The sequence below is a fragment of the Vidua macroura genome, chromosome 5 (genome assembly GCF_024509145.1).
Source record: "Vidua macroura isolate BioBank_ID:100142 chromosome 5, ASM2450914v1, whole genome shotgun sequence".
Taxonomy (NCBI): Eukaryota; Metazoa; Chordata; class Aves; order Passeriformes; family Viduidae; genus Vidua; species Vidua macroura.
The window spans coordinates 20,512,574-20,540,114 of record NC_071575.1 but is presented as its reverse complement, the minus strand read 5'-3'; the positions used below and the strand labels follow the sequence as shown (position 1 = coordinate 20,540,114).

Here is a 27,541-nt window from a genome sequence, read left to right as displayed (position 1 = left end):
TATGACGCTTGTCCTGATGCATGAACACCTGTCCTGACCCTGTAACAAACACCAACCTGGCCCACGTGGCCTTCAGGGAGGCTGTCCTCCTGATAATGCCCAACCCAGTGCTATCCACAGGTCCCAGTATGACCACCCACCTGCAGACCCCAGTCGTGAGTGGCAGTGCTACACCACTGGGAACTTCCTATCTAATATGGGATAAGGGGACCCTATGTGATACCCGAGGGGTCACACACACACGGGGTTCAAACCCCTCTCCTTTGCCCTGCAGCCGGGCTCCTCTAACCAGGTTAGACAGCAACCTGGCCTTCCCCCTTCCCCCAAACCCATTGAAGCAGGCACCCGGGAGCGGGAGGCAGCCAATGCCGGCAGACGGGAAATGGCACCGGGGAAGCGGGGAGGAGGAGGGGAGCGGCAGAGAAGTTCCTGAAGTTTTCTGTCCTGGATAGCTGGAATAAATCTCATTTTCTCTGGTCTCCTTGCCGAGTCGAGGATTGGCTCAGCAGTGCTGCAGCCCGCCCTCCTCCTTCCCACGTCCCCTCCCCGCCAGCTTCGCTCCCTCTCTCCCGTGGCATCAGGGCGTCAGCCTGGGAGAGCCAGCCTTGGGGGGACAGCCGTGGGAAAAGGAGGGGGGCAATGCCTCCCCTTTCTCCCCCACTCCGTTCCGGAACACAGCACCGATAATCCTTGGAACAAGTTACAGGGGCCTGTGGAGAGTGTCTCGCAACTTTTCGTCTGGAAGACGGGGAAAAAATAATAACCGTGTTTCGAAAGAGGTAAATCCTGAAAGTTTTGGTTCATCAGTTTGTAGAGCTGGGGGTAGGGGGGTGTTGGGACAAGAAGGAAAAGGGTGGAGAGAGTGTTTGGAGAGGGGAGAAGCGGGAGGGGTGGCAAGGCGATAGAGACGGGAAGGATGGTAAAAAAGAAAGGGAGCAGAAAGCAGGAATGCAACAGGAAACTGGGAGAGAGGAGAGGGGACACGGGACGGGGGCAGAGGCGGGAAGGAAAGGGAGCGAGAAGACGGTCCCACGGATGGGGGAAGGCAGGAGGACGCTTGTCTCCCAAACCTTGCTCTGGGTACCCCGCAAAGCCCCACAGGCTCTCGGCACCTCAATTTTAGGGGTATGGAGGAAGAAAGGGAGCACTTTTTCACAAGTGGGTAGGGAAGGGATGGCTGGAAACTGCCCACCTCCATAGCTCCAGCCTCCCTCTATGTCCCAGAATGCCTGCTTGGAAAAATATCCTTGTTATACAGGGATATCACTATGTGTATATATAGCAGCCAGCAGCACAGGAGCCAGATTTAGGCGTCTGCCTACTGCCCGGCACTGCTCCAGGGAAGCTGAAAGAGGCCCAACCCAGCCAGCCAAGCCCCTTTCCCCCTTCCCCAAAAGCCTGTCCCTGCTGGCTTTCCTCATCTCAAAGCAGTCACCCAATAGGGGAACTCTGCCTCCCTTCCTTCGGGGAAAGGGAGGTTTTTCATCACGCAGGAAGGCTGGGAAAGCCTTCCTGGCCACCCACAGCCATTTCCACCCGCTCTTCCTGCTGTTGAGACCACCCCAAATTTCTCACTCCCTTTTGCAGTATGTCCCCTTTGGGGGAGGGAAGAGGCTGCTTTCAGCAGCCCTATCCAACTAGACATCTGGATTTTTTCCCCCCCTTTCTGGTTTCCGCTCTTCCCAGCAAGCAGAACAGCTCTGGCCATTCCCAGCTAGTGGAAAACCAGTGGTAACCAGCTGAACTCAGGGGGAAATGGGGGAGCCCAGGCTGGGAAGAGGAGGAGGTGGTGGGTCTTTGAGGCAGGGGGCTTCCCAGAAGAGGCAAAACAGGAACCAGAGAGAGTATGCCAGGGAAGGGGAGGTCGTGGTGGGCTGTGGACTTGCTGTGCCAGGAACTGGCGAACACCAGGGGCTGCCAGATGGAAGCAGTGGCACCCAGACAGAGAGATGGCCAGGCAGAGGGGTCCCTTTGCCCAGTGGAGGAAAGGACAGCACACAGGTCACCCTTTGCCCACAGAATCACGAGTTTCCCTGGTATGGAGGAGTCTGTTCGGGTGAAGGGGAGGGCTCAAAGGGGGCAGGGAGCCACACCAGGGGCAGAAGGAAAGAAGAGAAAGGGGGAAATTGGAAGAAGGAAAAGCCCAACAGGCCTGCCAGAAACCTACCATCCAGGTAGGGTTGGGCACCAGCTGCTTCACTCCCTCCCTTACTCTCTCCCTCCCTCCTCTTCCCAGCGCTTGCTCCCTGCCAGCAGGCAAGGAGAGCCAGGGGCCGGGAGTTGCTGGCTTGATTCCCTGTGGTGACCAAGAGACAAGGAAGGAGAAATACTTTCCTCTACCCTACTCCCTCACTCAGTAGTTGTCCAGATAGGGAACAAGGGGATGTTCTCCTCCCACATCCCCCCCTTTTCCTTGCCTCCCCACCCCATCCCAAGGTGTGATGTCCCCCATAGGGGTGTGCAGGGCAGCCGTGTTGTGTGGGGGATCTGGGACAGGGTAGGAGGGTCCCCCCACAGAGTAGCCCTGGCTGGTGCAGCACATGCTAAAGGGGACAGCCCCCACTTTGGGTTTCTCAGGGGCTCCAATGTGCAGAGGAAAGGGAAAACTTGAGTGCTGTAGCTCACCTAATCCCCTCTCCCAGAGTCACGTGCTTTCCTGGGAGATCCTGGGGACAGCTCAAAAATATAGGTGCATCTCTCTTCCTGTGGTCCCAAGACCCCAGTTGTGCTGCAGAGACCACCCTGGTAGTTTCCTTTGCACTCCAGGAGAGCCCTGACCCAATAGGTATGGGTGGGCTTCTGCCCACAGAAAGGAAATAGCTCCCCAGTTGTCCCCTCACCCCAAATCTGCCACGTGCCTGTCTGCCACTTGTCCTGGCTGCAAGGCTGCACTGCATGGCGTCTGTGGGCAGGAGGAAGACATGAGCTGCACGAGCTGGGGGCCAGCAGGAACCCAACCTGCCACCATTCAGTCCCTGCTGCCACCAGCCACTGCCACCCCAGGAGGCCACTGCCACCCTGGGGAGGCAGCCAATAGTGCTGGGCGCTGCTGGGGGAGGTTTGTTTTCCCTCCCCCAGTCATTAACCCCTGGCAGATAAGAGAGGCCCCAGGTGAGCAAACAAGGCCAGGGCAAAGCAAAAATGCATCTAGCCAGCCAGGAAAGCAATTTCATGTCCAGGACTCCCCTTCACCAGAGCCTTTGCCATCCTGGCACTGCCTGGCTGCTCCAAGGCGATGCACGCACAAGGAGGAGAGGCAGGGAACATGGCAGGGGAAGCCATGCAGCAGTAGGGGTCCCAGCACATGGAGATCAAGAGATGTGAGGCTCTTGCGTCACCTCTTGGCATGCTGTCCTCCACAGCCAGCCCTGCTGGAGGGACTCAGCTCTGTCCTGATGCCCCAGCCACAGAACTGAGCCCAGGGAAGAATACATCCCCAGCTGGCTACTCAGCCCACCGACACTCTGAGATGCCCCTCAACCAAATCCTTTCCTTTCCCCAACCCACCCTCTCATGCTTGCTATGCACACCAACAGGGGATCTGCCCATCTGAGAGTCCTCCCCATTGACTGAGAGGTCATCACCCTGCCGTGCATCCAGCTGCTGCTTCCTGCCTGTCCCTCAGTGCCCCTGGGACCTGCCTGAGTGCAGGCACCCACTCCACCTTCTCCTTCAGCCTCAGGCAATCACCTCCTTTGCCGTGCCTCAGTTTCCCCTGTCTGCAGAGCAGCTGACCTCCCCACACTGCCGAATCCCTGCTTCTCCAACATGTCTGCCCAGCACCCGGGGACCCAGCCAGTGAAGGACAAACAAAGCAATATACAAATATTGCATTTTTGCTTCCCACCACTCCTCCCCGAGAAGCACATGGGCCACAGGCCTCACCCTCTCCTCAAGGGCTCATCTGAATAGCAAAAAGGAGGGAGAGGTTTCTCGCCCCAGGAGCTGGGGCAGCCAAGCAGGGCATTGCTCTGGGAGGAGGTTCTGCCTCGGAGGGAAATCCTCAACCTGTGTTGTGGCGTGGGTCTGGCAAAGCTGCTTTGCAGACGGGAAACTAAGGCATACTGAGGTAGGTCAGCAAGGTGAGGGAGAAATGTTTTTGGAGGAAAGCCTCTATCTTCCTCCCCAGAAGAAGGGCAAGATAAGGGGGCAGCCAGTAGCAACCTCGCCGCTGCCTCGGGGAGTTCTGTGGATACAGCCAGTGGGATTGGGAAAATCCTGTCCAAGGGCTTCACTGTTCCTCTTGCCTTGTTTAGGTGGCCAGCAAGGGGACCAATGCTCTTGTCCTGCCAGTCCACCTGAAGCTGTCTTCATTGCCTGCTGCCCCATCCATGACTGGCTCCCACTCGCCCAGCGGCAGTAGAAGACAGTGGATTAGCCTCTAAGTCCACGACCAGACACAGCTTCCAGTGACCTCTGCAGAACAGGGGGTGACCCAGACACCCCCTAGGGACATCTGTGAGCCACCACTGTCCTCAGCACTGAGGACATACCCTCTGAGGGTGATTTCATGAGCGCAACATAGTGCAGGGAAGCAGGAAACCTGCCGAAAGCCAAAGTGACGTGAACTGTTATCCCAAGAGCATCGGAGCAGAAGCAATGGGGAGGCTGGGGATGTGACAGACCACCCCAGTGCCGGAAGCCTGGTGAGGGCTGATTTTTGGAGCTTTTTCAAAGGCAGGGTGAAGGGTGCAACATGAGCCTGGGGAAGCTGCCAGTGCTCAGCTGGGTGTCAGGCTCCCACGGCAAGCGGCGGCTGAAGTCAGAGCTGACGCCGGACATGATCAGCCCGCCGCTGGGCGACTTCCGGCATACCATGCACGTGGGGCGCGGCGGGGACGTCTTTGGGGACACCTCTTTCCTTAGCAACCACGGCGGGGCTGACACGGCCAAACCCAACAACTTCTTCGCCCGGACGCTGCGGCACGTCCGCCGGAGCCCGCTGAAGAGACGGGGCAGTGGGGGCCAGGTGGGGGCCTCGCCCGCCCCCCCGGCCATCTCGCCCATTATCAAGAACGCCGTGTCGCTGCCACAGCTCAATGAGAGCATGTATGATGGAGGCAGCGGTGGCCGGGGCTTGACCAGCAAATTCTCCTTCAAAAGTGCCTCCAACAGCTTCTCCAAAACACACCAGGCCTATGGTGAGTGAAGCGTGAGGCAGAGGCTGGTGCCCAGGTACTGAGCATCCTCTACAGCCCTCCTCCACTGCTCCATGCCTCAGTTTCCTCCGCAGTGAGGAACTTAGGGTTTTAAGGAGATACGGGATATTTAAGACTGTCCCATCTTGACAATCCCTCCAAGCAGATAATGCTAACCTTGCTCTGAACCACAGTCCTTGCTCCTGCCCTTGGAAGGTCTCCTCCCAGGGTGTCCCTCAAAGCGGGGCAGGAATGGTTTCTCTGTTTCTGGCCCTGTCCTGTAGCCCCATACAGCTGGCAGCCTGTAAGGCTCGTGTAAGGGAGCACCCCCCCATCTACCCTCAGCCCTACACCTTTCACTTGAGCAGCCTCCCCAAGGAAGCCAAAAAGGTGCTGGGACAGTGGAGCAATTCCCACTCCAAGGTTGTGAGGTCAAGGGGACCCACAGCCTGGCCTTCCCCACCTCCACACAGATGCTCTAACCCTGCCCTAGCTGTGCCAACCTCTACATCTCCATGTGCTGCTCCTTAGGGACTCCATCCACCCTTCTCCCACCGTGTCCATATCCGTCCCTGCCAGCCAGGGTGCCCTTTGGGGAAGGGTTGTGGGAAGGACGGGATAGGACATCTGTGTGGCTCTTCTCCAGCCTCACAGCACTGGGTTGTGCGGTTGTGCTCAGCTTTTCCCCAGGGAGGGAGGTCTGGAGCAGAAGGTCTCAGGGTGGGGGCTGGATCTGGGGTGCGTGCAGCAGCCAGGGGAGGTGGCCAGGCTCAGAGGGAAAGGCAGGCTGAGGCAATGCTGCCATCTCCTGGTCTCACCTGCCTGACTCAGCCCCCACTGCCATCTTACCGAGCCCAGAGCCCACCTGGAGACCCTCTGCTGGAACTCTGGGCTTTGGAGATGTCCACAGAGACACTGACCTGTCCTTTAGAGGCCAGTGCCACTGACAGGAGCATGACCTGAGCCACTTTGTCAGCAGTGTCCATTTTCCCCTGCAGAAGTAAGTCAGGCTTCCTCCCTCACCAGCCATACCTTCTGCCTTACAGGGCTGGAGTCTGGATTTTGTACCATCCCCCGTGTCCCTCGTTTGGAAAAGGCCCAAGAGAGCATCTGTCCTGGGGAAGATGAGCTGGATCGCTCCGACTCCCTGCTGTCCTTCCGCCTAGACCTGGGGCCCTCCCTGATGAGCGAGCTCCTCCAGGTGATGAGCTTCTCTGAAACCAATGGGAGCGAGGTGGGGGAGGATGGCCCACACCTCCTGTGTGAAGAGGGGACCAAGGACAGGGTCCCTCCAGCAGTGCTTGCATCCCACGAAGAGGACAAGGCAGCACCCAGCTTCTGGGACCACTCCAGGCAGAGCAACCTGTCAGGGGCCAGCTCACTGCCGGGTCTGTCGGTCCATGCCAACGGAGAGGCACATGCCATTGAAGGCGCCGGAGCGAACTCTGTCTGGGCTTCGGGGCCAGGGGCAGTGTCCAGAGGGTCCCCATGGCAAGGCCAGTGGAACGACTGCACCATTGAAGCTGGAGAATTTGACCGAGCAACCCAGGTCCTGGCCCGCCATTACGGTGGAACCAGCACCCCACGGAGCTCGGAGAAGGGCGAGGGTCCCCGGCAGGCCCGGACACAGACCCCGTGGGAGAGCCCCAGCAGCAGCTTGTGGGGGTCACAAGTGACAAGGGAGAGCCAGTCCCCCGAGGCCAGCTGGAACCAAGGAGAGGAGGAGGAGGAGACCAAGCTCTCCAGCCTGCAGGAAAGCTACAGTGGTGCCCGAGGGGGGCGCAGCAATTCCTTCGAGTATGCCGATGAGGAGGAGGAAGAGGACGATGAAGTCAAGGTGTGAACAGCCATCCTGCCCATCACAGGCCCCACCAGAGACACTGCTGCCAGGGTCTTTGCCCTCCTCCCTGTGCCCCACCCGCTGGTGCCAATGTCACCAGCAGACCCAGTGGGCGATCTCCTTGCCAAGTGGGGGCACTGGGCAGGCCGGGGAGGGCAGGAGGAGAGCCCATGTCTTGGGGGGCTCCCTGGGACTGGGCCAGACTGCTGCAGAGGGCCAGTGGGCTCCACAGAGCCAGGCATAGCATCCCTTCTCCAGCCTCACGGCCATTAGGCATCAAAGGAACATTCCCATGTGCCAAAGGAACCCCAAATCCTTCCTAGTCCATCCCATTCTCCCCAGAACCCTCTCTCTCTCAACCCTCAGCCTAGCTCCACCGGCATGTCTGGGGACATACTCCATCCTTACACTGATGTCCCCAACCATCCTCTGCAATGGCACGCATGCCTCCCCAGAGATATTCCCATTGATAGCTCTGGCATGTAGGGGATGAGGTTTCCCCAGCTCCAGCTGGTGCAAGACACTTCAGAATAGCACATCTATCAGGGGAAGGTCAGCTGGGGTACCAAGGGGCAGGCAAACCCCACAGAGCTGAGCTTTCTCTTTTCCCCTGCCCCCCACCCCCCCCAAAAAAGCTGTGTGCTTGGTGTTCAGGAGGTGAGAGCATGCACAGAAATAATCAGGAATGTTTCCATTTGCCTCCTGCGCATGGGCATCACTTAGGACAGCTTCTTTCCTAACTCCCACTCCCCTCAGCAATTGAGAGGGGAGAAACTTCTTGGCCGATTGGTGGCAAAGGTAGGTTGTCAGGTCACCAGATTCTTCAGTTCAGGCCCTAAAAATCCCTTCTTTTCCCCCTGCCTCAGAACAAGGAGACTCCTCTGCAGCCACTCACTTTGTGCCACCATCCTCGTGGTGGTGGCACAGTTTGCGTCTCCTTGTCCACCTCCCCATTCCCCACACACACATCCCTCTTTGCAGCGCACCCCTTCCCAAGGGTCATGCGGACCGTGGCTGATGTCCTTTGCCAAGTGGCCCTGGGTGACACAGCCACCCTGGAATGAGCTGTCCCCCACGCTGGCCTGTGTGCAAACTGGCCCTCATAGAAGCGCCTTTGTGCCATGGTGTGGAGCCAACATGCTCGGGGGCTGAGGTCACTGGAGGGACCCTCACAGGACCCCCCTTGTTCTCTGGGACAGGAGGGGGTGTGCAGTGGGAGGAGATGCTGGGCCATGGCTGCAGGACTCTGCTCCCATGCAGCCCACCCCGCCACCCAGGAAAGTTGAAGAGCCAGGAAGCTCTTCAGAGCAGGATAAAGAGCTGCAGGGTGTGCACATGCTGCACGTGGAAGTGCCACTTGCAGCCAGGCCACCAAGGTTAAGGGCAAGCCCATGTTCCCCAGCCTCCCCAGGGGGCTGCCTCATGCCAGCCACCACCAGCAAATCAGGGCAGGCACCAGCTTCAGGAAGTCCCCAGGTCTGGCCACTGGTACCCAGCAGGATCAGCCTTACTCTCCCTTGCACCTTCCAGGGTGGGGACCTGGGCTCTCAGGATGAGCTCCTCTCTGCCCTCTGCTTCCCAGACCATAACACAAGACCAAAGACCCATATCTGTGGAATTATCCTTTCTGCCTTCCCTCTGTATCCCATGCACTTATTATTGTCCTTATTAAAACAGTTTTGATACCAACTTCTCTGGTGTGTCCCCTTAGCTGCTGTGACCTTATTGTCTTCCTTGCTGTGTCTGCTGAAGCCCCAGCCACCAATCCCTCCACCTTTGGCAGCAAGGAAGTGAAAAGAGAGGGCAAGGACACTGCCACCTTGCCTTAGTCCAGGCTCTCTGTAAGATGCTCTTCTACTCTGCTCTCCTCCCACCCAGCCTGAAGTGTCCCAGTGTTTGCTGTCACACATCAATCTCACTTTTGGGCTGGCAAGATACTTTTCAATTAGAGCAGCAGAATGTAATAATTGGTGTTGCATCCCGGGCTTGGGTTCAGATTAGGGGTTCTGATCTTTGATCTTTGTGTATCTGTGTACCCTTGTGCATCCCCCATGTTTCCCCCCCTGCGATGGTTAGCTCCAGGCTGCCTGCCATTGGAGCTTCCCCCTGCCACTCTTGTAACAACTCCCTGCCCACTCCTGAGGATTCTGGGTCCGTCACCCCATTCCCACGATCCCACTCGCCCCAAAGCCCCATGTCCACCCCTGCCACATTCCCACTGGTCGCCGTGGTCATGTCATCACCATGGCATCTGCCCTCATTGGGTGGGAGGGCCTTTCCCCTCCCCTATCCCTCCCCTTATATCTTTCCACAGCTCCCCAGCCCCAGCGCCATATTCGTCCACATGAGGTTGGGAGTGGGCTGCAGCTTCTCCATCACGGCTCCCACGGCCAATAAAACATCCAGCCGCCACGCGGACGGATTTGGACGTTTTCCCTGCCTCTTCGTTTCCTCCCTCGTGCCGATGGCAAAGCGTGGCCAGCAGCCCACCCCGGAGCGTGGAAGCAGAAGTGCCCGGAAGTCGCGGCAAGCGCCGGCCTAGACGAGAAGCTGAGGAGCCCAAGCCGGGCACTCGGGAGATGACCGGGGCCGAGAAAAATAACACACTGCCGCTAGCCACTAATTGTGACTATTTGCCTGTAGTCCTGTGCAAGGAGCTACTGAGCCACATAACTTAGTCCAAATCCCACTGCCTCCCCTGCCCCATTTTTGATGAGTAGGATCTGCTGTGGAAATGTCAAAGTACTGGCTAACCTGACTGGAATGTGCCAGCAGATAAGTGAGGTGAGGTTGAAGGGAAAGTTGGACACAATCCCTTATTTATGGCAGAAATGCTGGCTGGGGGCACACCTGTGCTGTCCATGCCACCTTTTAATTATGCACTTTTGTAGCACCTAATGCCACATCAAATGCCACTTCATTTACATTTATGCCTTCCTTCCCACATCAAATGCCACTTCATTTACATTTATGCCTTCCTTCCCATTTCACTATCCCCCCTTCCCAAAAGCTGGGCTGCAGGAAGTAATGGAGCTCTGTGAAAAGATTACACAACCGTTTCCCAAGCAATCGTATGGTGTCCCCATCCTGGATCCCACCTACAGCCTGCTTTGTAGTAGGCCTACCTACTATCCCTTTGAGCCCACAGCTGTTCTGACCTGGAAGGTACCTGGCATTATCCAACAATGGCTTCTTTCCTATTGCTGGGAGAACCTTGGACTTTGTCAGTGGCTTGCACAGGGGCACAAAGCTCTTACAGAAAACAAAGCAGCTGGAACAAGCAGTCTTCTACTGGCTTGGGTTTTTATTAGAGCTAGGAAGCAGTGCCCATCAGCTCAGCTTGAAGGAGATGATCTTTAAGCCTCCCATGATGCTTATGTAGTTGATATTGCGGTAGCCGTGCCGGTTGGGGAAGCACACTTCATGACCATCCGGCAGTTTCACACGGAATTTGTCTGACAGCATTTCAATGAAGAACTGGGAGAAAAAAGAGAAAGAAGGGCAGGAATTGGGGGCAAGGAGGGTATTCAGAGGTCAGCATTTAGGCAAAAGGCCTGACTGTTACATAAGACTGTCCACTACAATCTTAAGCAAGGTGCTGGGGGTTGAGGTGAGGGTGATTCAGGAAATGAGCAGTTGATATCAAGGGTCTAAGCAGGAATACAGACTATGACTGGGGACAGGATCTCTCCTGAGGCTGTTTCAGCTACTCAGACTGTAAACTCAGAGCAGCTAAACCCAGGTATGTCTTTACATGTCTTCACAAAGCAAATGGAATGTGTACACCACCGTTCTCCTCTGAACAGGGCAGAATAAACCTGACCCCCCAATGTCCTCAGCAGGTCACCAGGACACAGGAAAAGGAGCTTTGCTGATAAGCATGCACAAGCAGACAGGACAAGAATGCATCACTGGTCATTGAAAACTAAAGGCAATGTTCCCCAAAGCCATCACCTCACTACCCATTCCCCAAGAGCTAGTTCTGTCTGAGGAAACAAGCTTTCTCTCCACAGCTATAGCAACCGGACTACTCCTAAATGCAGCCCTGTTAATGATTTGGGACATCAGATAAGGTGAGGCAGCAACTAGCACAGCATCCCTGGCAGGAAGAGAGAAAGGACAGATTGGCAGCATGGATCCAGGAGTAATTAGGACAGAAGAGTTCCGGGAGAGGCTTTTGGACATTGCTCCAAACTCGGGGTTGCCGTAAAGCCTGTGTTTACATAGGAAGGAGGAAGAGAAATAAGGTAAACAGCAGCAAACCCTGCTTCTTGGAGACTCCCTTTACTTTCATATATGCCCCAGGTACCTGCTGGACAGATGGAGGGGCAAGGAAGCACTTACAAAGCATGAGACAGACAGGATTCACTTAAAAATCCCAGAAACAGCATTGCAGTTTTGAAAGAGGAGTGGAAATGGCAATCAGGACCAAAAACCCAGAAGAGGGGCCATTGTGAGGGAGCAGGAGGTATTGGGTGGGACCGGGAAAACTACGGTATGGGAATCTGCTAACCAGGGGCTTCCCCTCGCACCCCATAACCCCCCAGACATCACACACACCCCATGCTGGCACCCTCACCTTGACAGTGCAACCCCTGAAGAAAGGGAGGTGGCGGTCACGATGTTCCGTCTGCCAGGAATCGGAGCACTTGGAGTTACAGACGATGACAGACTCATTGAAGCGGGGATTGAAGTGAAATGCCAGATCTCTTGAGCTGCAGCCAAGATTGATGCTGAAGCTATAAATGAGCATGAGGAAAGTCATATGCATGGGCAGGAGAGGGTCTTGGAAGACTTGAGATCCCACATATATCTCTGCGCCCAGTTCCTCCATCAGTGTTGCAGGTGGCATAACAATGTGCTCTTTTGTATCTGGCAACCTTGGAAAACCACTTTCCTCTATAGCCCAACTTCAACCCCGGCATGCCAAGGTGGTTTCTTTGTACTTACCCAACAGTATCAGCAGATATTTTGCCCTTCACCTTCAGGGTGTTCCCAGGCTTCATATTCAGGTTTAAGATTTCAATATTTCCCTAAGGCAGAGAAAAATAGTCTGTGGGGCTCCTTCAGCCATTCCTCCTGACTTGCCACTGCAATTGAGAGGGTGCTGCTTGGAGGCATCCCAGCCAGGAGAACATATGGTTCTCTCAGCTGGTGCTTCTCTCATGACAAAACCCTCCATGCTGCAAGTCTTGTGTGAACTTCTCATTCTGTGAGAGAAGAGTGGGCTGAGTGAAACCCGCAAGAGAGAAGACACATCAGAGAGAGGGGAAGTAAAAACTGGCTTGTCCTCAGCAGAATGAAGAGAAAGCAGGACAGCAGAGACACAAAGAGGGTTAAAGCAGAGGGGCATTGCCCAGGGTTTGGTGAAAAGCCAATGCTGCCCAAGAAATGCAAGTGGTGAGAGTGGCTATGACTCGCCAGTCTCACTCAGTTTTGCTGAGCTGAGGACCCTGGGTGACAGAGGACAGGAGCAGCAGCGCTTACAGGCATTTTCCTCAGAGGGCAGAGTAACCAGGCAGGGAGACACCAGCAGTTTAGCTCAGAAATGCTTTGCACATAGGACCTTAAGATCTAAACTTCCCTGTGGCTTACACATTAACATGACTGCTGCCTCTGCAAAGCTCCAATGGCTGCTATTAAGCCAGAAGACTTTGATCCTAGGAAAAAACTTCCATATGTACACTTCTCACTAGGGATTCCAGGAAATAAAAGCAATCCCAGCTTCCTTGGTGGGCTCCCAGTGGAAGGACTATGACACACAGCCCTTAGGGGTGCTACTTTAGACATGAGATAGGACAAACATCTTCCCAGCTGGCCAAGGAGTGTGACCAGCATGTTCACTTCTTTCCTGTATGTAACAGCTCACCCAAAAGAACATCCCAGCTCCTTCCTTTTGTGGCAAGGGGCAGCTCCAAAATCCATACCAGCAGACAAATATGGTCTCCACCATCCTTCCCCACAGTCCTCCGTGGAAGGGTTCAAAGGAGCTTGGAGGAGAGGACAACCAACGCACTCCCTCTAGATGGCACAAGTTATGGAGCGTCCTCTGCAGGAGTGACATAGTGGCATCCAAGCTCCTTCTCTTCTTGTGGCTCTAGATTCAGCTGTGTGGATTGCAATACCCTTATGTGGCAGCTCTTCTGCAACCTCTCATCCAAACACTATCTAGACCCAAACCTTTTAGGTTGAGGAGCCACACACCAGGCCACTTCAGGTTCAATAGTCCCATCCTCCCTAACCCTTAGATATAGGAATGTTGTCCTCACAGGAGAGTATCACCCCTGCTGTCTTCTTCCCAGGTAAGAGCTATTATGTAAGTCAGTAGACAGTGCCCCTGATTTGTAAGTCTCCAAAAGTCAAGTGGAAAAGGGAGATGGAGGAGGAGGTCAAGGCTCAGGAGACCAGTTGTCCCTCAGTCCCACTCCCAAGCCCTACAGAGAGCACCTGAGTGCTCCTGCTGCTACACAGACAGCTGGTAGACAGCTTCTACCCTTCCCTAAAACATCCTGAAGAAAGAAGTGCTGATCAGCACTTCTTCCCTGGAGGTGTTTCCCATGAGCAAGGGGTCATAAAATTCCAGCAGGCTTGGGAAATTTGTTTGCTCTGGAGGACACTGAAACTGCTGGTGAAACCTCCAGGGCTGAGCATGGAACCAGCAGGAACCTGTGCTGGGGATGGTGTTTTCTGGCACTGGGTCTCTTTCCCACCACACTGCTGTGTCCACAGCACACCTGTACACACCTTCATATCACACTGCTGTCCTGCAGCCATCCCAGGGATAATACAGAGCCCAGGGTCTCCTTCTCAAATATTGAAGCAAAATTGAATGGCTGGCTAAATTGCACAGTAACTCGCTTTTTATCTGGGGAGCAAGGATTTGCTGTCTGAACAGTGTCCTGGGTATTCCAGTCTTAGTAAATATACTCATGAAAAGGGGGTCTTCTACAGACTTAGGCAAAAGCAAACAAGCAGTAATGGCTTATTTTCATTAGGTATAAACATATTAAACAGTAGTGTGGGTTTCTCCACTCCCCTTATCCACCGTTTCAGTTTCAATTAAAGGATGAACTTCTACTGCTTTTGGGGTAGGGTGAGAGTCTGCCTCTAAATCATTATAATTGTACCCAATATCCCCATCCCATGTTTCAGGATCCTCACAATATACCACCCTATAGATGTGCTGGACTGAATTAGAGGATGATTCATGTGGGATTTTATCAAGTAATTTACCTAGATTTTTCTACAGCTATTTTTCTCATATTTCAGCTGCAGACAGTAGCTTTTCTAATTGCTCATTTTTATTTAAAGTAATATCTACTAGTTTTTACAATTTCTCCTGTGTCCCTTTCTCAAAAGAAAATGCTGTTCTAAGAACATAATTTTCTCACTTCAAACTCATAAATTTTATATCTGCAACCCTTTTCAGGTGGCAGGAAGCTTTTGATTTTTGCATGCAAGATAAACAACCCCCAAAACTGCACAAATAACTTTACCTTCTTACCCTTCATGGGCAACTTACCTTTTCCTCGTCCCATTTTTCATTCAACCTGCAAACTAGTAATGTGATCAGCTATTGCTTGTACATTATCAAATTAGTTTATGCCCATTCCACCCCTGAAGGAAAGAGGCAACTACCAAAGTTCTCCAGGAAGGAGTAAAACTTTAGCTTTACACTGGTCACCCTTGATAACCGTTTTTCTTTCGGTCTCTCTCAGAGGGAGACAACCTGGGCACACCAGGCAGGAGAAAGCTGTCACCCACAGAGGGACAGTAAAAGTAACAGTAAAGGCTTGGTCAATCTCCCTCAGAGGGTCAATCTCCCACCAGGAGGGAAGAGCATTAAAAGTTCGGAACTGTTGAACAGGACTTCGGGTCAGAAAATGGTGATGCTAATTAAAATGTTCAGATTCACTGTTGAAGTTGTCTGCCCAGATTAAGGCGGAAAGGAGACTGAATGCCAGTTCAAGAATGCCGACTTTATTTTACAAAATGAATCTTATATGGAAAAGAGAAAGGAAGGGAGAGAGAAAGAGAGAGGAGGAGAAGAAGCAAGATAGGGCAAGTAGAAGGTAGTCACCTCCATGGATCTAGCAGCCTCCCAATGGTCCTTCTGTGCCTTGGGCTTCTTGATGGTGGGTCTCATCCAGTTCACTTTATTTCCTGAATAATTCTTATGCAGTCCCTTATTTGGGTAAAAAGCAAAAGTAGAAATTACTTTCAGTTCCACATTAGCATGTGAGGACAGAGTAGGCATGGTTCTGCCTTTGTGCATACTCAAATCTTAATTTGATGGTCACCAGGGGTCTGTTCTGGGGGTTGTGTGAGACAAGTACCTCAAGAAACAAGTGTCCCATTTGTGACTCCACTTCTAGCACTTGCACAGTAGTTCACTTCTTATCCAACACACCACAGTTGAACTTGAACATGAACAAAACCTGAACAGTTTTGGTTCAGTTGAACTGAACCAAAACTGAAACCTTGTTTCCTTCATGGGTTGTGCATAGGCACTCATGACTTTTTTTCTGCAACAAGTTCACCACCAAGCCCTTGTTTAAGGTATATGCTGCAAATTACAAACCCTTTCCTTACAGCTGCCTGAGAGGGAGAGCAGCATGTGTCTCCTACTGTGTCCAGTTCTGGGCTCCTCAGCAGTACAAGGGAGACATGGAGCTCCTGGAGCAGATCCAGCAGAGGGCTGCAGAGATGATGAAGGGACTGGAGAATCTCTCTTATGAGGAAAGGCTGAAGGAGCTGGGCCTGTTGAGCCTTGAAAAGAGACAATTGAGAAGGGATCTCACCAATGTCTATCAGCATCTGAAGGGAGGGTGTCAGAAGGATGGAGCCAGACTCTTCTCAATGGTGCTAAGCAATAGGACAAGAGGCAACAGGCAGAAACTGATAGACAGGAAGTTCTACCTGAATGTGAGGAAGTGCAGGTGACTGCACACTGGAACAGACTGCCCAGAGAGGTTGTGGAGTCTCCCTTGCTGGAGATATTACAGAACCATCAGTATGCAATCCTGTGCAATGTGCTCTGGGACGATCCTGCTAGAGCAGGGATGTTGGGCAAGGAGGAGATGACCCCTGTGGGCCCTTCCAACCTGACCCATTCTGTGATTCTGTCTGGGGATGAGTAAAATTCCCCGTGCAGAGAGTTGAGTGCAGAGCCACAAGTACCACGGATGTGAGAATACGCAGAGAGGGAGACGAGCAGGAAAGAGGCATGAGCTGCTCAGACAGGGGCCATGAGATTTTATCAAGATAACATTTACCCCCTCCTACAATGCTCACCAGGGGCGTTCACCCCCCTTTTATTTGCCACTGGGAACAATAGTGGGAAGCCAGGCAGCAACTCTGCCAGCACTGGCGACTTCCTTCGTCTGCAGAGCTGAGCCTCCATATGGTCAGACACCAGCCTTGTGCAGATGGTCTCCCTCATGTAGGGGTATGTGCTCCCCACATCAGAAGAGGATGAGACTTTAGGGACCCCAGAAGAGTCAAAATTCTCCACTGCAGTTGGAGAATTTTGGAGGTAGCGATTGGGATGATGAAAGGAGTGTGACAGGGGCAGGTTGATACTTCCCTGCTGACACTGCAAAGCAGAAAGCCTGGGGAAACAATGATAGCATGGGAATGTAAATCCCAAAGAAAGAGGAAATCCGGCTAAAGAGCATCTGCAAAAGAGCTGGAGGATCTGTGCAGTAAGGAAAACATAAACAATAGCTGTGGAAGCTGGCAGCCACTGGTGCAAAAGATCCAGGAATGCTTCACTCCCCAGAGAGATGATCCTATAATAGGGTACCTGATTGGGAGCACCCCTGCAGGGCCCCCTAGATTTTTACCCAGGCCAGAGGGCAGTTGGCTTGTACTGGTATGGGACAACCATGTTCACATCGCTTGTACTGGTATGGGACAACCATGTTCACATCCCAGAGGAGCATTTGCTGCATTCCCAGAGGGACAGCAAAGACCCAACAGGTAGTCACTTGGCGTGAGGGTGGAGGCCACATGCAACCCAAGGGCAGGGCAAGCTTCCAACAGGGAGCAGGCAGGCCTGCAATTTTGCATGGAGAAAACAAAATAACCCCAAACATGTTTTAAGGAGGAAAGAGCCTAATGCAAGCATGTTGGCTTTCAGCCAGTAGAATGGTAGGGCAGGTCCTCTGCAGAGTCCTTTCACCCCATAAAATGCAGCAGCTCTATTTGCAGAAGTCCCACATGGTAGATTTTGAGGTCAACAATCTTTCCCAGCCTTTCTGCTAGTCCTGAGGTGATCTCAGGCCACTAGGAGTACCAACAGGATCTCAGGACCCTTGGAGTGCCTCCAGACAGCAGCACCTGATGTACCATAGCCTAGAGCTGCCTCCTCAACCACAGGGCACCCACACAGCTGTTGAGAACAGACTGAATGCCACCCTCCCCAGCAGGCTGCCAAGATCCTCAGCAGCATCGTTGCTGGCAGCAGTATTTATTTTGTTCTCTTATTTGGGCAGGAGATAAGCCAGCTAGGTGTGAAGCCCTGAGGAAAACCACAGACTTCCCCATTTCCCAGCCAAGGTAGACTCAGTGGTTATAGGGTTCTCAGGCCTTTTGTGGCAGAGACAGCCCCCAGAATCCACACCAGCATGTCAAAATCACCCCTACTGTCTCTCTCAACAGTATTCTGAGGAAGGGCTGCAAGGGCCTCAGAGGAGAGAAAGCCAACACATTCTCTCTAGACAACGTGAGCTATGAACAGTCCCCTGCAGGACTGACACAGGTCACCACCAGAGATAATGCTCAATCCAGAAGGCATCAGGAAGATAGAGGAAGGCAAGGCAGCCATGCCAGGTGCATGGAAGCATGTGCCACTGTCCTCACATCAACCCAAGCTCTGCAAGAAGAGAAGAGAGATCCCTTTAGCACCCTCATGAAAGGCTTGGTGCTAACTAGGCACCAAAGAAGTGGCACTGGAGAATGACACTGCAGTACAGATAAGGAACCTGTCCCACATTGCACTCCAGGCACCAAGGGAGCCTTGTGCCTTGGACCAGGCATCAGTGTCTGCTCAAGGCAAAGGGAGCTGGAGAGATCAACCATGCATTCTTTCTCGGAGTAGCAGCTGCTTACTCTGCTATTATTTCCTACTGCTTCATATAATTTGTACTCCACAGCAAGCTATTGTCCCTTTCCACTGGATATTTATTTCCTTGAATAGCCTCTGGGGAAAGATTTCAGTGCAGGAGTAAAGAAAAAAAAAACTCCACACAATAAATCTCAAGCAGTGACCTGATTTAAACTGTGTTCTCTGACCTCATCTGGGCCCTGGTTGTGGTTCCTCATGGCAGTTGTGATTAAGTCCTGTTTCTGCTTTGATTTCCTCTCTTCATTAAGCCTAGGGGGAATGACCCCTGCCTTAGAAGGCTGTGGGGTGGATTTTCAGAGGCCAGGGCTCAGGATACAACTAAGCAGAAACTTCCACCACCTCCTAATGGAGATGCTCAGCCCTCCACCTACCAGTACAGAAATTCCTGAATAGGACTGGCTTCCCCTTTAGTCAAGAGGTGTTGGTGGTTTTCTCAGCAAAGAGTGCTGCAACCTAAACCCAACTGATCCCTGAGCTCTGAAAGTCAGCCAGCTTCCTAATGGAGGAGGACCGAAAGAACAAAGTGTACTTACCTCAGCCAAACGCTGAGGTAAGCAAGAAACTGGGTAAGCAGGTCTGTGGATCTAAGGGTGTGTACAGGAGAGAATTGTCCAGGAGATGCAGGAGAAGGCAAAGCAAGGATGAGCACAAGAAAAAAGTGCCCAGGAGCACTAAACTCCTCCCTAAGATGTTACCCAGAGTGGGATGGCTCCTCTAGAGAAAGCACTGGTCTCCACATTCAGATCAAGTAAAACGGGAAGGAACAAAGGACTAGAGGTTAATCTCCTGCCATCCCTCCTGCCTCAGCTCACTCAGTGCATCATCCAGAGCACCTGTGGAAACTGTGGAAGTATCCATGATCTAAACCAGAGGGCAAGACATTAGAGGCCACCAGCATCCAGTAGGCTCTCCACAAACATCACCCCTCTTCAGCTGTAGGGTGCAATTTCTCTTCCTTAGGATGTGGGGGAAGAGGAGGAGGAAGGACAAAGATAGCTGAAGAACTAAAATGTGGGGGGAAACCACCCTGGCCCTTTCTTCAGGGCCAGAGGCAGCAGTGAGAAAGGGAATCTGCATCAAGCAATGGAGCAGATCAGAGCACAGGGAACAAGTACAGCCTCAGACTCCATCTCTCTCCCTCCTCTATCAGAAGGGCAGTGGTGCCACAGTGGCTGGCATCTCCCACCTCCATGGGGGAGCTCAAATGTGCGCTGATGGATGGTTTCCAAGTTATGTCCTTGCACCTTTGCAGGGGATGTCTCTCTCAGGCAGCTCTGAAGTCTGTAGAAACATTTCTGTGTGGTCTGAGCTGTGCACGGGGAAGGGGAGAAAGGTGGTTCATTTGCAAGGAAGTTGGTTGATAAGGGGTCGTTTTTATCAACCCAAGCAGCCAGGTGAGTCATGTCTTCTGGGTTCCCAGCTTGGCTGAAGGGCAGGAGAATTAACACAACTGGCAGAGGGTTGAGAAAGGAGGTCAGAGGACCGATGACATGCCACCCAGTTCCATTTCCAGACTTTATTTCTCTAATTCTTTCACTCATAGGTGCATGCCAGGAATGCAGGTTGTAGGAAAGGCTTTCAAAAACACGCCTGGAGATAATAATTCACTTGTGTTGAAAGCTTCCCTACTGGAAAAGAGAAGATGCACAGAAAGCTCACAGCCTCTCTCTCTCTGGGACTTTTGGGATCATTATTAGCTTAATGGGAAAAGGATCTTCCAAAGAGCACTCCACAAAGGATCAGCTTCCTGAGGTCTTGTGGTCCACTTGCATCTTCGACCAAAAGATTAACATCTACAACAGTTTTATCTTACCATTGAGCAAGGAAAATGGCAGCTTCCTCACATGAGGAAATTGAGGTACAGATACCCAACTTCATACCCAAGATCAACTCCTCCTGTTTGGATTCTCATCTTAAAGTTTCCATGGCCACAAAATCAAATCAAATCACTTTGCAAACCTGTGCAAAAAGCTAAAAGGAAGCTGTACTCCCCTAGCTGATACAGCTGGAGTATCAAAGATGCTGATCTCTCATCACACCATCTACTATCAGCAGGAGGGACTGAGGCATTTAGTGCCTCTGGAAAAAATCAGCCCTTGGTGGGTCCTATTAAGTCTGAAAACCAGAGGCATTCAAAGAAGAGAAGTCTTCCTGCAGTGGAAGCCATGGGACTTCCAAGATGTCTCAAGCCCAACTTCACTGACTTCAAGGGGACCATTTCCCACAACAGAGACAGTATGAGACCAGCTAGCTGGAACTAGAATAAGCAAAAAAGAAATGCAGCATTGCACCATTATACAAAAGGTCCTTGGGGACCTCCCTCCACAGAGCAGCCATCCTGAATTAAACCCCACAGCACAGCAAGGGCAAGAAGTGAGAGTGACTGCCAAGCCTCCATCCTGCACAATGAGGGACAACGAGGCTGTAGGACTCACTTTCAGAGTGTTTCTCATGGCTTCCAGCACTGAGCCAGGCAGGTTGGACAACTCTGAGGACTTGCAGGAATCTTTCAGACAAGCAGAATCCATCTGAGTCACACGCACGAGGCACAATGCCAATGGTGGCTCATCCACTGAAAAAAAAAAAAAAAAAAAAGAGAGAGAAAGAAATGCTAAGGGAGAAATAGCAAGTTTTGAAAAGCCACAAGAATTAACAGCTCATAGGCTGGAAAGTAAGGGAGCAAAAAAAAAAGTCTGTTCTTCCATGCTCACGTCACTAAAGCCAAGTATCCTTCATCTCCACTGGGAAGCAGCAAGCCACCTTACCACACATCAACTTTGAGAGCATCTGAAGGGACAACCCACCCTGGATCTAAGGCCATGACTGAGGTCTGCAAAGGAAGGGGTTGTCAAGTCAAAACTATCTGTTGCTGCAAAATCAGCTTGAACAAACTCCCTTTGATGGCACTGCAAAATGAAACAGTAAAAACCAAACCAGATGAACATGGGAAAGGAAAGCTGCCCAAAAAAAGGGAGTCCAAATCCCCAAATGACTGACTCAGTGCAGGAAATGGGCATCTAAAGAGGGAACTGCAGGCATCTGAAGGAGATCTAAGAAAAGATGAGGCCCACACAAATGACTCTCTGTATTCCTCTTCTCCCACTTTCCAGGGGGAAGGGCACCAGAAATACCTGAACCCATGGACCTTCAAAGTGAGACACAAGGGAAGAGCTGGGCCACAGCACTGCTCTGAGATATTTAATCTCCTCAAGATACTCCAGGGAGCAGGGCAGTGACTGCTTTGCACTGATGGGACTCCTAGTCTCCCTTTCCAGCACTATGGGACCCCTGTCCCATATAAGCATCCTGTCCCTTCCCTGGACTGCACCCATGAGCCTCTACTCTTGTTTCTGACCCATGTAGCCAGTAGTACATAAGCCTTTACTTGAGCACAGTGGATGTTTATTTTGCATTCCCAGCAGTCATTCCAAGCTCTTTGTTCTCTCTGGCTCTCTTTCCCTTCCTTCCAGTTTGTGCTTTTTCCTGCTGTCCTTTTTTTCCTCACCACTGGCAACATGCAGGGGCCAGAACCTTGCTATGTCCCTCTATCTGCTCCCAAGTTTCTTTGTGCTGCTCCCCTCCTGGAAAGCCCCCATCAACAAAACAAACACCAGGCTTTAATTGCAGTCAGATTCCTGGACGGAGGATGCTTGCTCCAGAGAGGAGAAAAGAGTATTGGAAACTAAATGCCTTCAGTGCGACTCACCCCAGACTAATCTTATCATATCCCAGGCTGAATAGTCTCAAACACGGTTGCCAACAAACAGACTTAAACAGACTTCCCAAGCCGGGAGATCTGATAAGCACAATGTGAGGACAGGTGGCTGCAACTGCCAGGCAAGTTCTCATCTGCAGGCAGATCTCTTATCTCTTCTGTCAAGATGGGACACACATCCAGTCTGCTGCACAACAGTAGGGAAAAGCTAGTGGAGACCTGCTTTCTGTCCCTGAACGTGCACGTAGCACTGCTTACAACACCATCCCTGAGGAACATCTCTATTATTCACTCAGCCTCATTAGGAAAGGGGTGGGAATCTTTCCTGAACAGCTCTGTCAGAGACACAGCTTCCCTGAGAGCTGGCTCAGGATGAGCTGAAGAGTGCCTCGCACTAGCTCTGGACACCAGCAGGAGAAGCACAGCAGTCAGAGGGAAGAAGTCTCATAGCCCACTCTTGAACCCTGCTGTGACACCACAGCTTTTAACCCTATCAAATCCCAGCACACACCATCCTTCTGAAATTCAGCCGGAGCACCGCTGCTGGGAACCAGGCTACTCCAGATGCAAAGCTGCTCTGTTCGAGGAGGAGCAATCTCCGTGGAAAGAGGAACAGCCTCTGCTAGGAGCGTCTCCCCACCTCCAAGATTAGGGGGCTTGGGCTGCACATAAGGGACAGCAAAAGTGCAAGATGGTTGCAGCAAGATCCAGAATGTGGACACTGCCTTTGAAAAGCCTGCAGAGCTGAGGGGAACAGTGAGTTGCTTGAACACAGCCCCTCCAAGTGGAGACAAAGCAGAGGCTGGTCAAATGCACCTGCTCCTTCTTCTGGCTGGGGGACATGTCGGTCAGCAGCACATTGAATGGGGGATACATGAGCTCTGCCCCTGTTCTGCTCCCAAACCTGATGTGACTTGGGGTGGCAGGGGAAATAGGACACAGGTGTGTGTGCATGGGAAGTTCTTGCAGAAGCATGTGTTCCATGGGCTCCTTGTTCTGCCGGCCTCAGGCAGGAGAGCCAGAGAGGAAAATTCAACGTGTTTGTGTGCCCAGGCCTGTCTGATCCCTGCATCTGGGATGATGCGGGCCCCCACACTGACCTCATTTGCTTGGGCAACATTTTCTCCTAGTATCTCACCCACCCCACATGACAGAAGGTCAAATGCAGCCAATGATGCATAGCATGGAGTATTGGACACTGAGTCACAACCCACAGGTCAGCCATACCCAGCAGACAGAGCATTTCCCAGTTTCAGTCTGGCACAGACACCTCCATCCCACACACTCACCCACGACCTGTTGCATGACATTCCCCAATCTTCGACAAGGAAAACACTGGAAAATTAGAGGATAAATATACAGGCTGCAGGTGACTGCACTTCAAAAACCTGCCTTCTGGAGGACCTGGGCTTACAGAGTGTAGCTGTTTCACCCTTGTGCCCAAAAGCCAAGGAGCAGAACACAGCTCCCATCCATGGGGTTAAAAGCATGGCAACAAGGCTCTGTTGAGAATTGTCCCCCAGCCGTGTCTGGGTGCTGTACAGGGCACTGCTCAAAACCAAGGCAGGGGGATTGCTAACAACTGCACAGCATGAGCCATCATCCTGAGGCAATGCTCAAGGCCAGTCCTGCTCCTGTTGCACTTACTAAAACAGATGAAGCCAGAGGGACTAGAAAGGAGCCTATAAAAAGAGCCAGGTCCATCCTTGGGTAATCTGCATATGCAGACTCAGAGTCTCCCTACCCCTCCTCTCGGGTCACAGTTTTCTTTTTGTTCCTAGCTCCACGTCCACCATGCCCCAGCAATGGGATCGCTCTGCCCTGCTGCTCCTCACCATCACCAGCAGCGGGGCAGAAGCTGGCTGTAGTGCCAAGTGGCAGAGACTGAGCAGCCAGGCTGGAGGGAGGGCGCCACCAGACTGCTTCCTCCTGCTGTTTCACAGCCCGGACTTTAGCCAGCACCGGAGTTTCCTAGGGAACCTGAGGCAGCTGCAGCCAAAATGAGATTGCTGGCAATGGGGGATTTTCAAGCCTGGGCCAAAACCCATCTATTCAAGCTCATCATGCCACACTTGAGCCAGCTGCACAGATGAGTACACGTGCATTCGGCACTGGGGCACTCTGCAGCAGGAATGCCTCCTCCCTGAGCTGCGCTGGAAAAGAGATGCTGCACACGACTGCATCTCTGAGCTCCCGGGCGGCTGCTACATTAAACATCCCCAGCAAACGCTTCACTAAGTCACACTTCGTGTTCGCCGCAATGCGGGGATGTGCTCATCATCCAGGCTTGAGGATTTGCTGCAGCTGGGCTCCTCGGTTTGCTTCAGGACGCCTAGCTTCATGTTGCCAATTTCTGCTCAGATCACGCTTGGGTGCCCATGAAAAATGCCTTTGCAATAGGGTTTTTCTCCTTCTCCCTCCTGTTGTTCTTTAGAGCCAAACTGTATCTCAGCAAAATCCAGGCTCTTGAACTACTTTTTTCCCCCCAGTACTTGTGCTCTCTAATCATGCCCCTTCCATCTGCCAGCTGCAGCTCTGCAAGCAAGAGGTAAAGCAAGAATGGGTGCATCTGTTCGCGTTTTCCAGTGCCTCTGCCGACTCCCGAGCATCGAGTGCATAGTATTGGTCATGGATCTGTTCCAGTGTGGAGCTGATCTCATCAGCAGCGCTGTGAATGACTCCATCGAGGCTCCCCCTTGCGGGCTCAGGGCCCTCAGTGTTCACTTCAGCCCCATAAATTCAAGCAGCTCGCTGTAACCTGGCAGGTCTTCCTCTCCTTGTTCAACTAGTCCAGCTACAAAACCTACCAGCCCCCCAAGCCACACCTACAACGAGGGCTTCCGTCCCATCAGTTTTATTTAATCTTTGCCTGCTGCAGACAGAGTTCCTCAGGAGTAAGAGCATTCCTATAGTCTCAGAGCACACCCCAAATGCCCCGGACTTTGTTACAAAGAAGCTATCAGCATCAGCAAACCCACTTGAGCCTTCCCCAGGGTGTAAGGAGACACTTTCACTCCCCACACTGTACAGAAGGGCACCGCTGCCTGCTCAGTCAAGGAATCAAGACACTCCTTGAGCTGGGAAGCAAGGCTTGAACACAAGGAAACAGGGAGGTGCACAGCTCACCTCTAACTCTGGTATTTGCTTCTCTCACTCGTCTTGCTGAGCCAGTTGCTCTAATGACAGAACCGATACGGAAAGGAAAATTGGTGTACAGAGGTCAAGGCCATTCCCCAAAGGAAGAAAATGAAATTATACCCCCATGCTAACAACCAGGGAAACTGAGGCAGCAAGATTAGCTGAGTATTTTCCTGAGTCTTGCTTCAAGACATGCTTAATTGCAGAGATTTAGCCAGCAGGTTTTCTGATCCCTTATGCAGCATCCTGTTTCCTCATTCTGCTCCTGTAGCTGCAGAAGGATGCCTTTGATCACCGGGGACAGGTCTTCCTACAGCTGAAAGGGAAACTGCTGAAAGAAATGGAAGGGAGCAATCCTGGTGGATGAGTGCATAGAAGAAAGTGCTGCATATAAAAGGGAAGGAGACATTTCCTATTAGATTAAAGGAGCTCAAACCTGCTCTCCCTCTAGAGAAGTATGCAACTCTATACTTGCCTCTCTAATTGCAACCCTCTGCTGGGAAAGTGCTTAAAAGTATTGCAAAAGGAAGGAGATTAGCCAAGGTCAGGGAATGGCAGGGCTGCAAATCCAGAGGATTGTGTAAAGAGGTGCATGGTCCCAGGTGATGTCAGGAGAGGTGCTGCCAGCTTGTTCCAAGAGAAAGTAGCAGAGTAAAAAACTGAGCCAACCCCCCAGGAACTGGCTGCTGGAGTCAGCCAGAGCAGGAAAACAAACAAACAAACAGGGGAAAAAAAAAAAAAAAAAAAAAAAAAAAAAAAAAAAAAAAAAAAAAAAAAAAGAACAAAAGACCACAGTGCCAAACTTCAGGAAAGTGAAACGTCTCTGGCAGAACACGTTGCCAAAGAAAGAGGAATCTGATGGGGAAAGGGGAGCTTACGTCCTGGGCCACAGCTGACGACCCAGGAGGAAGCGCACACAGGCACATCTGAAAAACATCGCAGGGCTCACATAAACACACAGCAGAGAAACCAAACAAACAGAGATTGGGTGACAGGGTGGTTCTGGCCGGCAGAAGACGACCTGGTAAGGGAAAACCCCCTCTCCCAGGCAGACTGGCCGCTCCTGTGAGGCCTTTCCTTCCCGATGGAGAGGGACTTGGCCCGTTTGGGATTCCCCTCGAGTGCCGCAAGCAGCAGGAGTGTTCACTGAGCCCGGGCTGCTCAGGCAGGCGCTCCCCTGCCTGCTGGTGCCCTCTGCGGGCGGTGCTGCAGAGCCTGACAACCACGGACTGCATCCCTGTGCCAACACAGGGCCATGCTCTGATCCCATGAGCTGTGCTCATCCAGGCTTCTGGCTTGCACGCCATCACTTTCCTCCGCAACTGGCTACGAGCTAATTATAGCTCCAGTACTTTCCGTCTGGAGCAGTGTTAATTACAACTTGGAGCGCCTCACTCCGTCCAAACCTAGCTTAAAATTCCAGCTGTCGGTAAAAATAAATGGAGGGGAGAAAGGTTGTTCCTCACACATCATCTAGCCGCTCTTACAGGGAGCAAAGATTCACATTCCGATCTCTTTTTCCATTGGCTGCACTTTGGGTCCCTGTTATCTGGAAAGCAGATGTACCAAAGGGGAAAGAGACTCGTAAATCTCTGAGAAACAAAAGCAAGGTCGCCGCTGACAGGACTGAAATGCACGAGTTCACTCGCCATTGTTTGCAACCGGCCGAAAAGAGGCGCAGCTTTCCATTCGTCCTGGACTTGCTAACCACTGGGTGTTGCCAAAGAAAAGAAAACAAACACGCTTGAGACTCAGACGGACCGAAACCTCAGCAAAAGGGGGCTGTGTAAAACACCAGCCTGCGAAACCTCTCATTCGGAGGCATCGCTGTGGGGGATAGAGCGCTGCGTGCCTTCTATGCAGATCGTACATGACCTGGAGGGCTCCTAGAGATGACTTCAGGATTCTCAGAAAAATCAAAGGAATAGTGACAGGCAAGGCTGACTCATACGATTAAAATAATCTGTGTAAAACGTGCCTGAACACAGCAAGGGGAAGGATGTTGCAATTTTCTATGAAAGGCACTTTAAAAGGGCTTTGTGATGCAAGGCAGTAACAGTTAAAAAAAGAACTACATTCAGGCGCCAAAAAGTGCTTTTCAATGGCCAAAAAGCCCTTACCAAGACAATGTCTATCCATCAGGAAAAGCCATTAGGGGTGACAACAGGGCAGTTCCCTCGTCAGCCGTGGGATTAGCGCTGTAAATGAGTAACCCAGCACGGGAGCGCTGAGCTCAGGCGTCTGTCTGCACCTCAGAGGCCGGAGCGCCGAACTGTGGGCTGCATTGTGCTCTTATCGCCGACGCTCTGGCCCGCGCCAGCCCCAAGCCCCGCCGCCGCCTTCAGCGGGCACCCCTCACACAGGCGCTCGGGACGTGAAGAGCAGGAAAGCAAACTGCACAAGCAGCGAGGCGGGGAGAAGCCGTGCTGCTCCTGCCAGGACCCCTGGAGCAGAGAAAACAGGCGCTGTTAGGTGCCATAGTTGGCTGGCCTAGATCACCAAAGCCACACGGAAAGCGGGGACAAACGGAGCTTGTTCTCCTGGAACGCTCCAGCGATTTCTGGAGCATCACCAGCCACCCC

At 52.4% G+C, this 27,541-nt stretch overlaps 2 protein-coding genes across 4 annotated transcripts; one reads left to right on the top strand and one right to left on the bottom strand.

The window, feature by feature from the left end:
* Positions 1–443: 443 nt before the first annotated feature.
* CDC42EP1 (CDC42 effector protein 1) lies at positions 444–8,667 on the top strand. Of its 2 annotated transcripts, none has more exons than XM_053978633.1 (3): positions 444–779; positions 4,257–5,141; positions 6,185–8,667. In XM_053978633.1, the coding sequence occupies exons 2-3, from the start codon at positions 4,697–4,699 to the stop codon at positions 6,979–6,981; spliced, it is 1,242 nt and encodes a 413-aa protein (XP_053834608.1). In that variant the 5' UTR covers positions 444–779; positions 4,257–4,696; the 3' UTR covers positions 6,982–8,667. The 2 variants fall into 2 exon arrangements, with proteins under 2 accessions (XP_053834608.1, XP_053834609.1); XM_053978634.1 differs by lacking the exon at positions 444–779 and adding an exon at positions 2,138–2,174.
* Positions 8,668–10,275: 1,608 nt separating this feature from the next.
* On the bottom strand, positions 10,276–27,443 carry LGALS2 (galectin 2). Of its 2 annotated transcripts, none has more exons than XM_053978075.1 (6): positions 27,211–27,443; positions 20,542–20,678; positions 15,059–15,163; positions 11,929–12,011; positions 11,558–11,717; positions 10,276–10,455 (listed from the first exon to the last, which is right to left on the bottom strand). In XM_053978075.1, the coding sequence occupies exons 2-6, from the start codon at positions 20,632–20,634 to the stop codon at positions 10,309–10,311; spliced, it is 588 nt and encodes a 195-aa protein (XP_053834050.1). In that variant the 5' UTR covers positions 20,635–20,678; positions 27,211–27,443; the 3' UTR covers positions 10,276–10,308. The 2 variants fall into 2 exon arrangements, with proteins under 2 accessions (XP_053834050.1, XP_053834049.1); XM_053978074.1 differs by lacking the exon at positions 27,211–27,443 and adding an exon at positions 27,080–27,201.
* Positions 27,444–27,541: the final 98 nt, after the last annotated feature.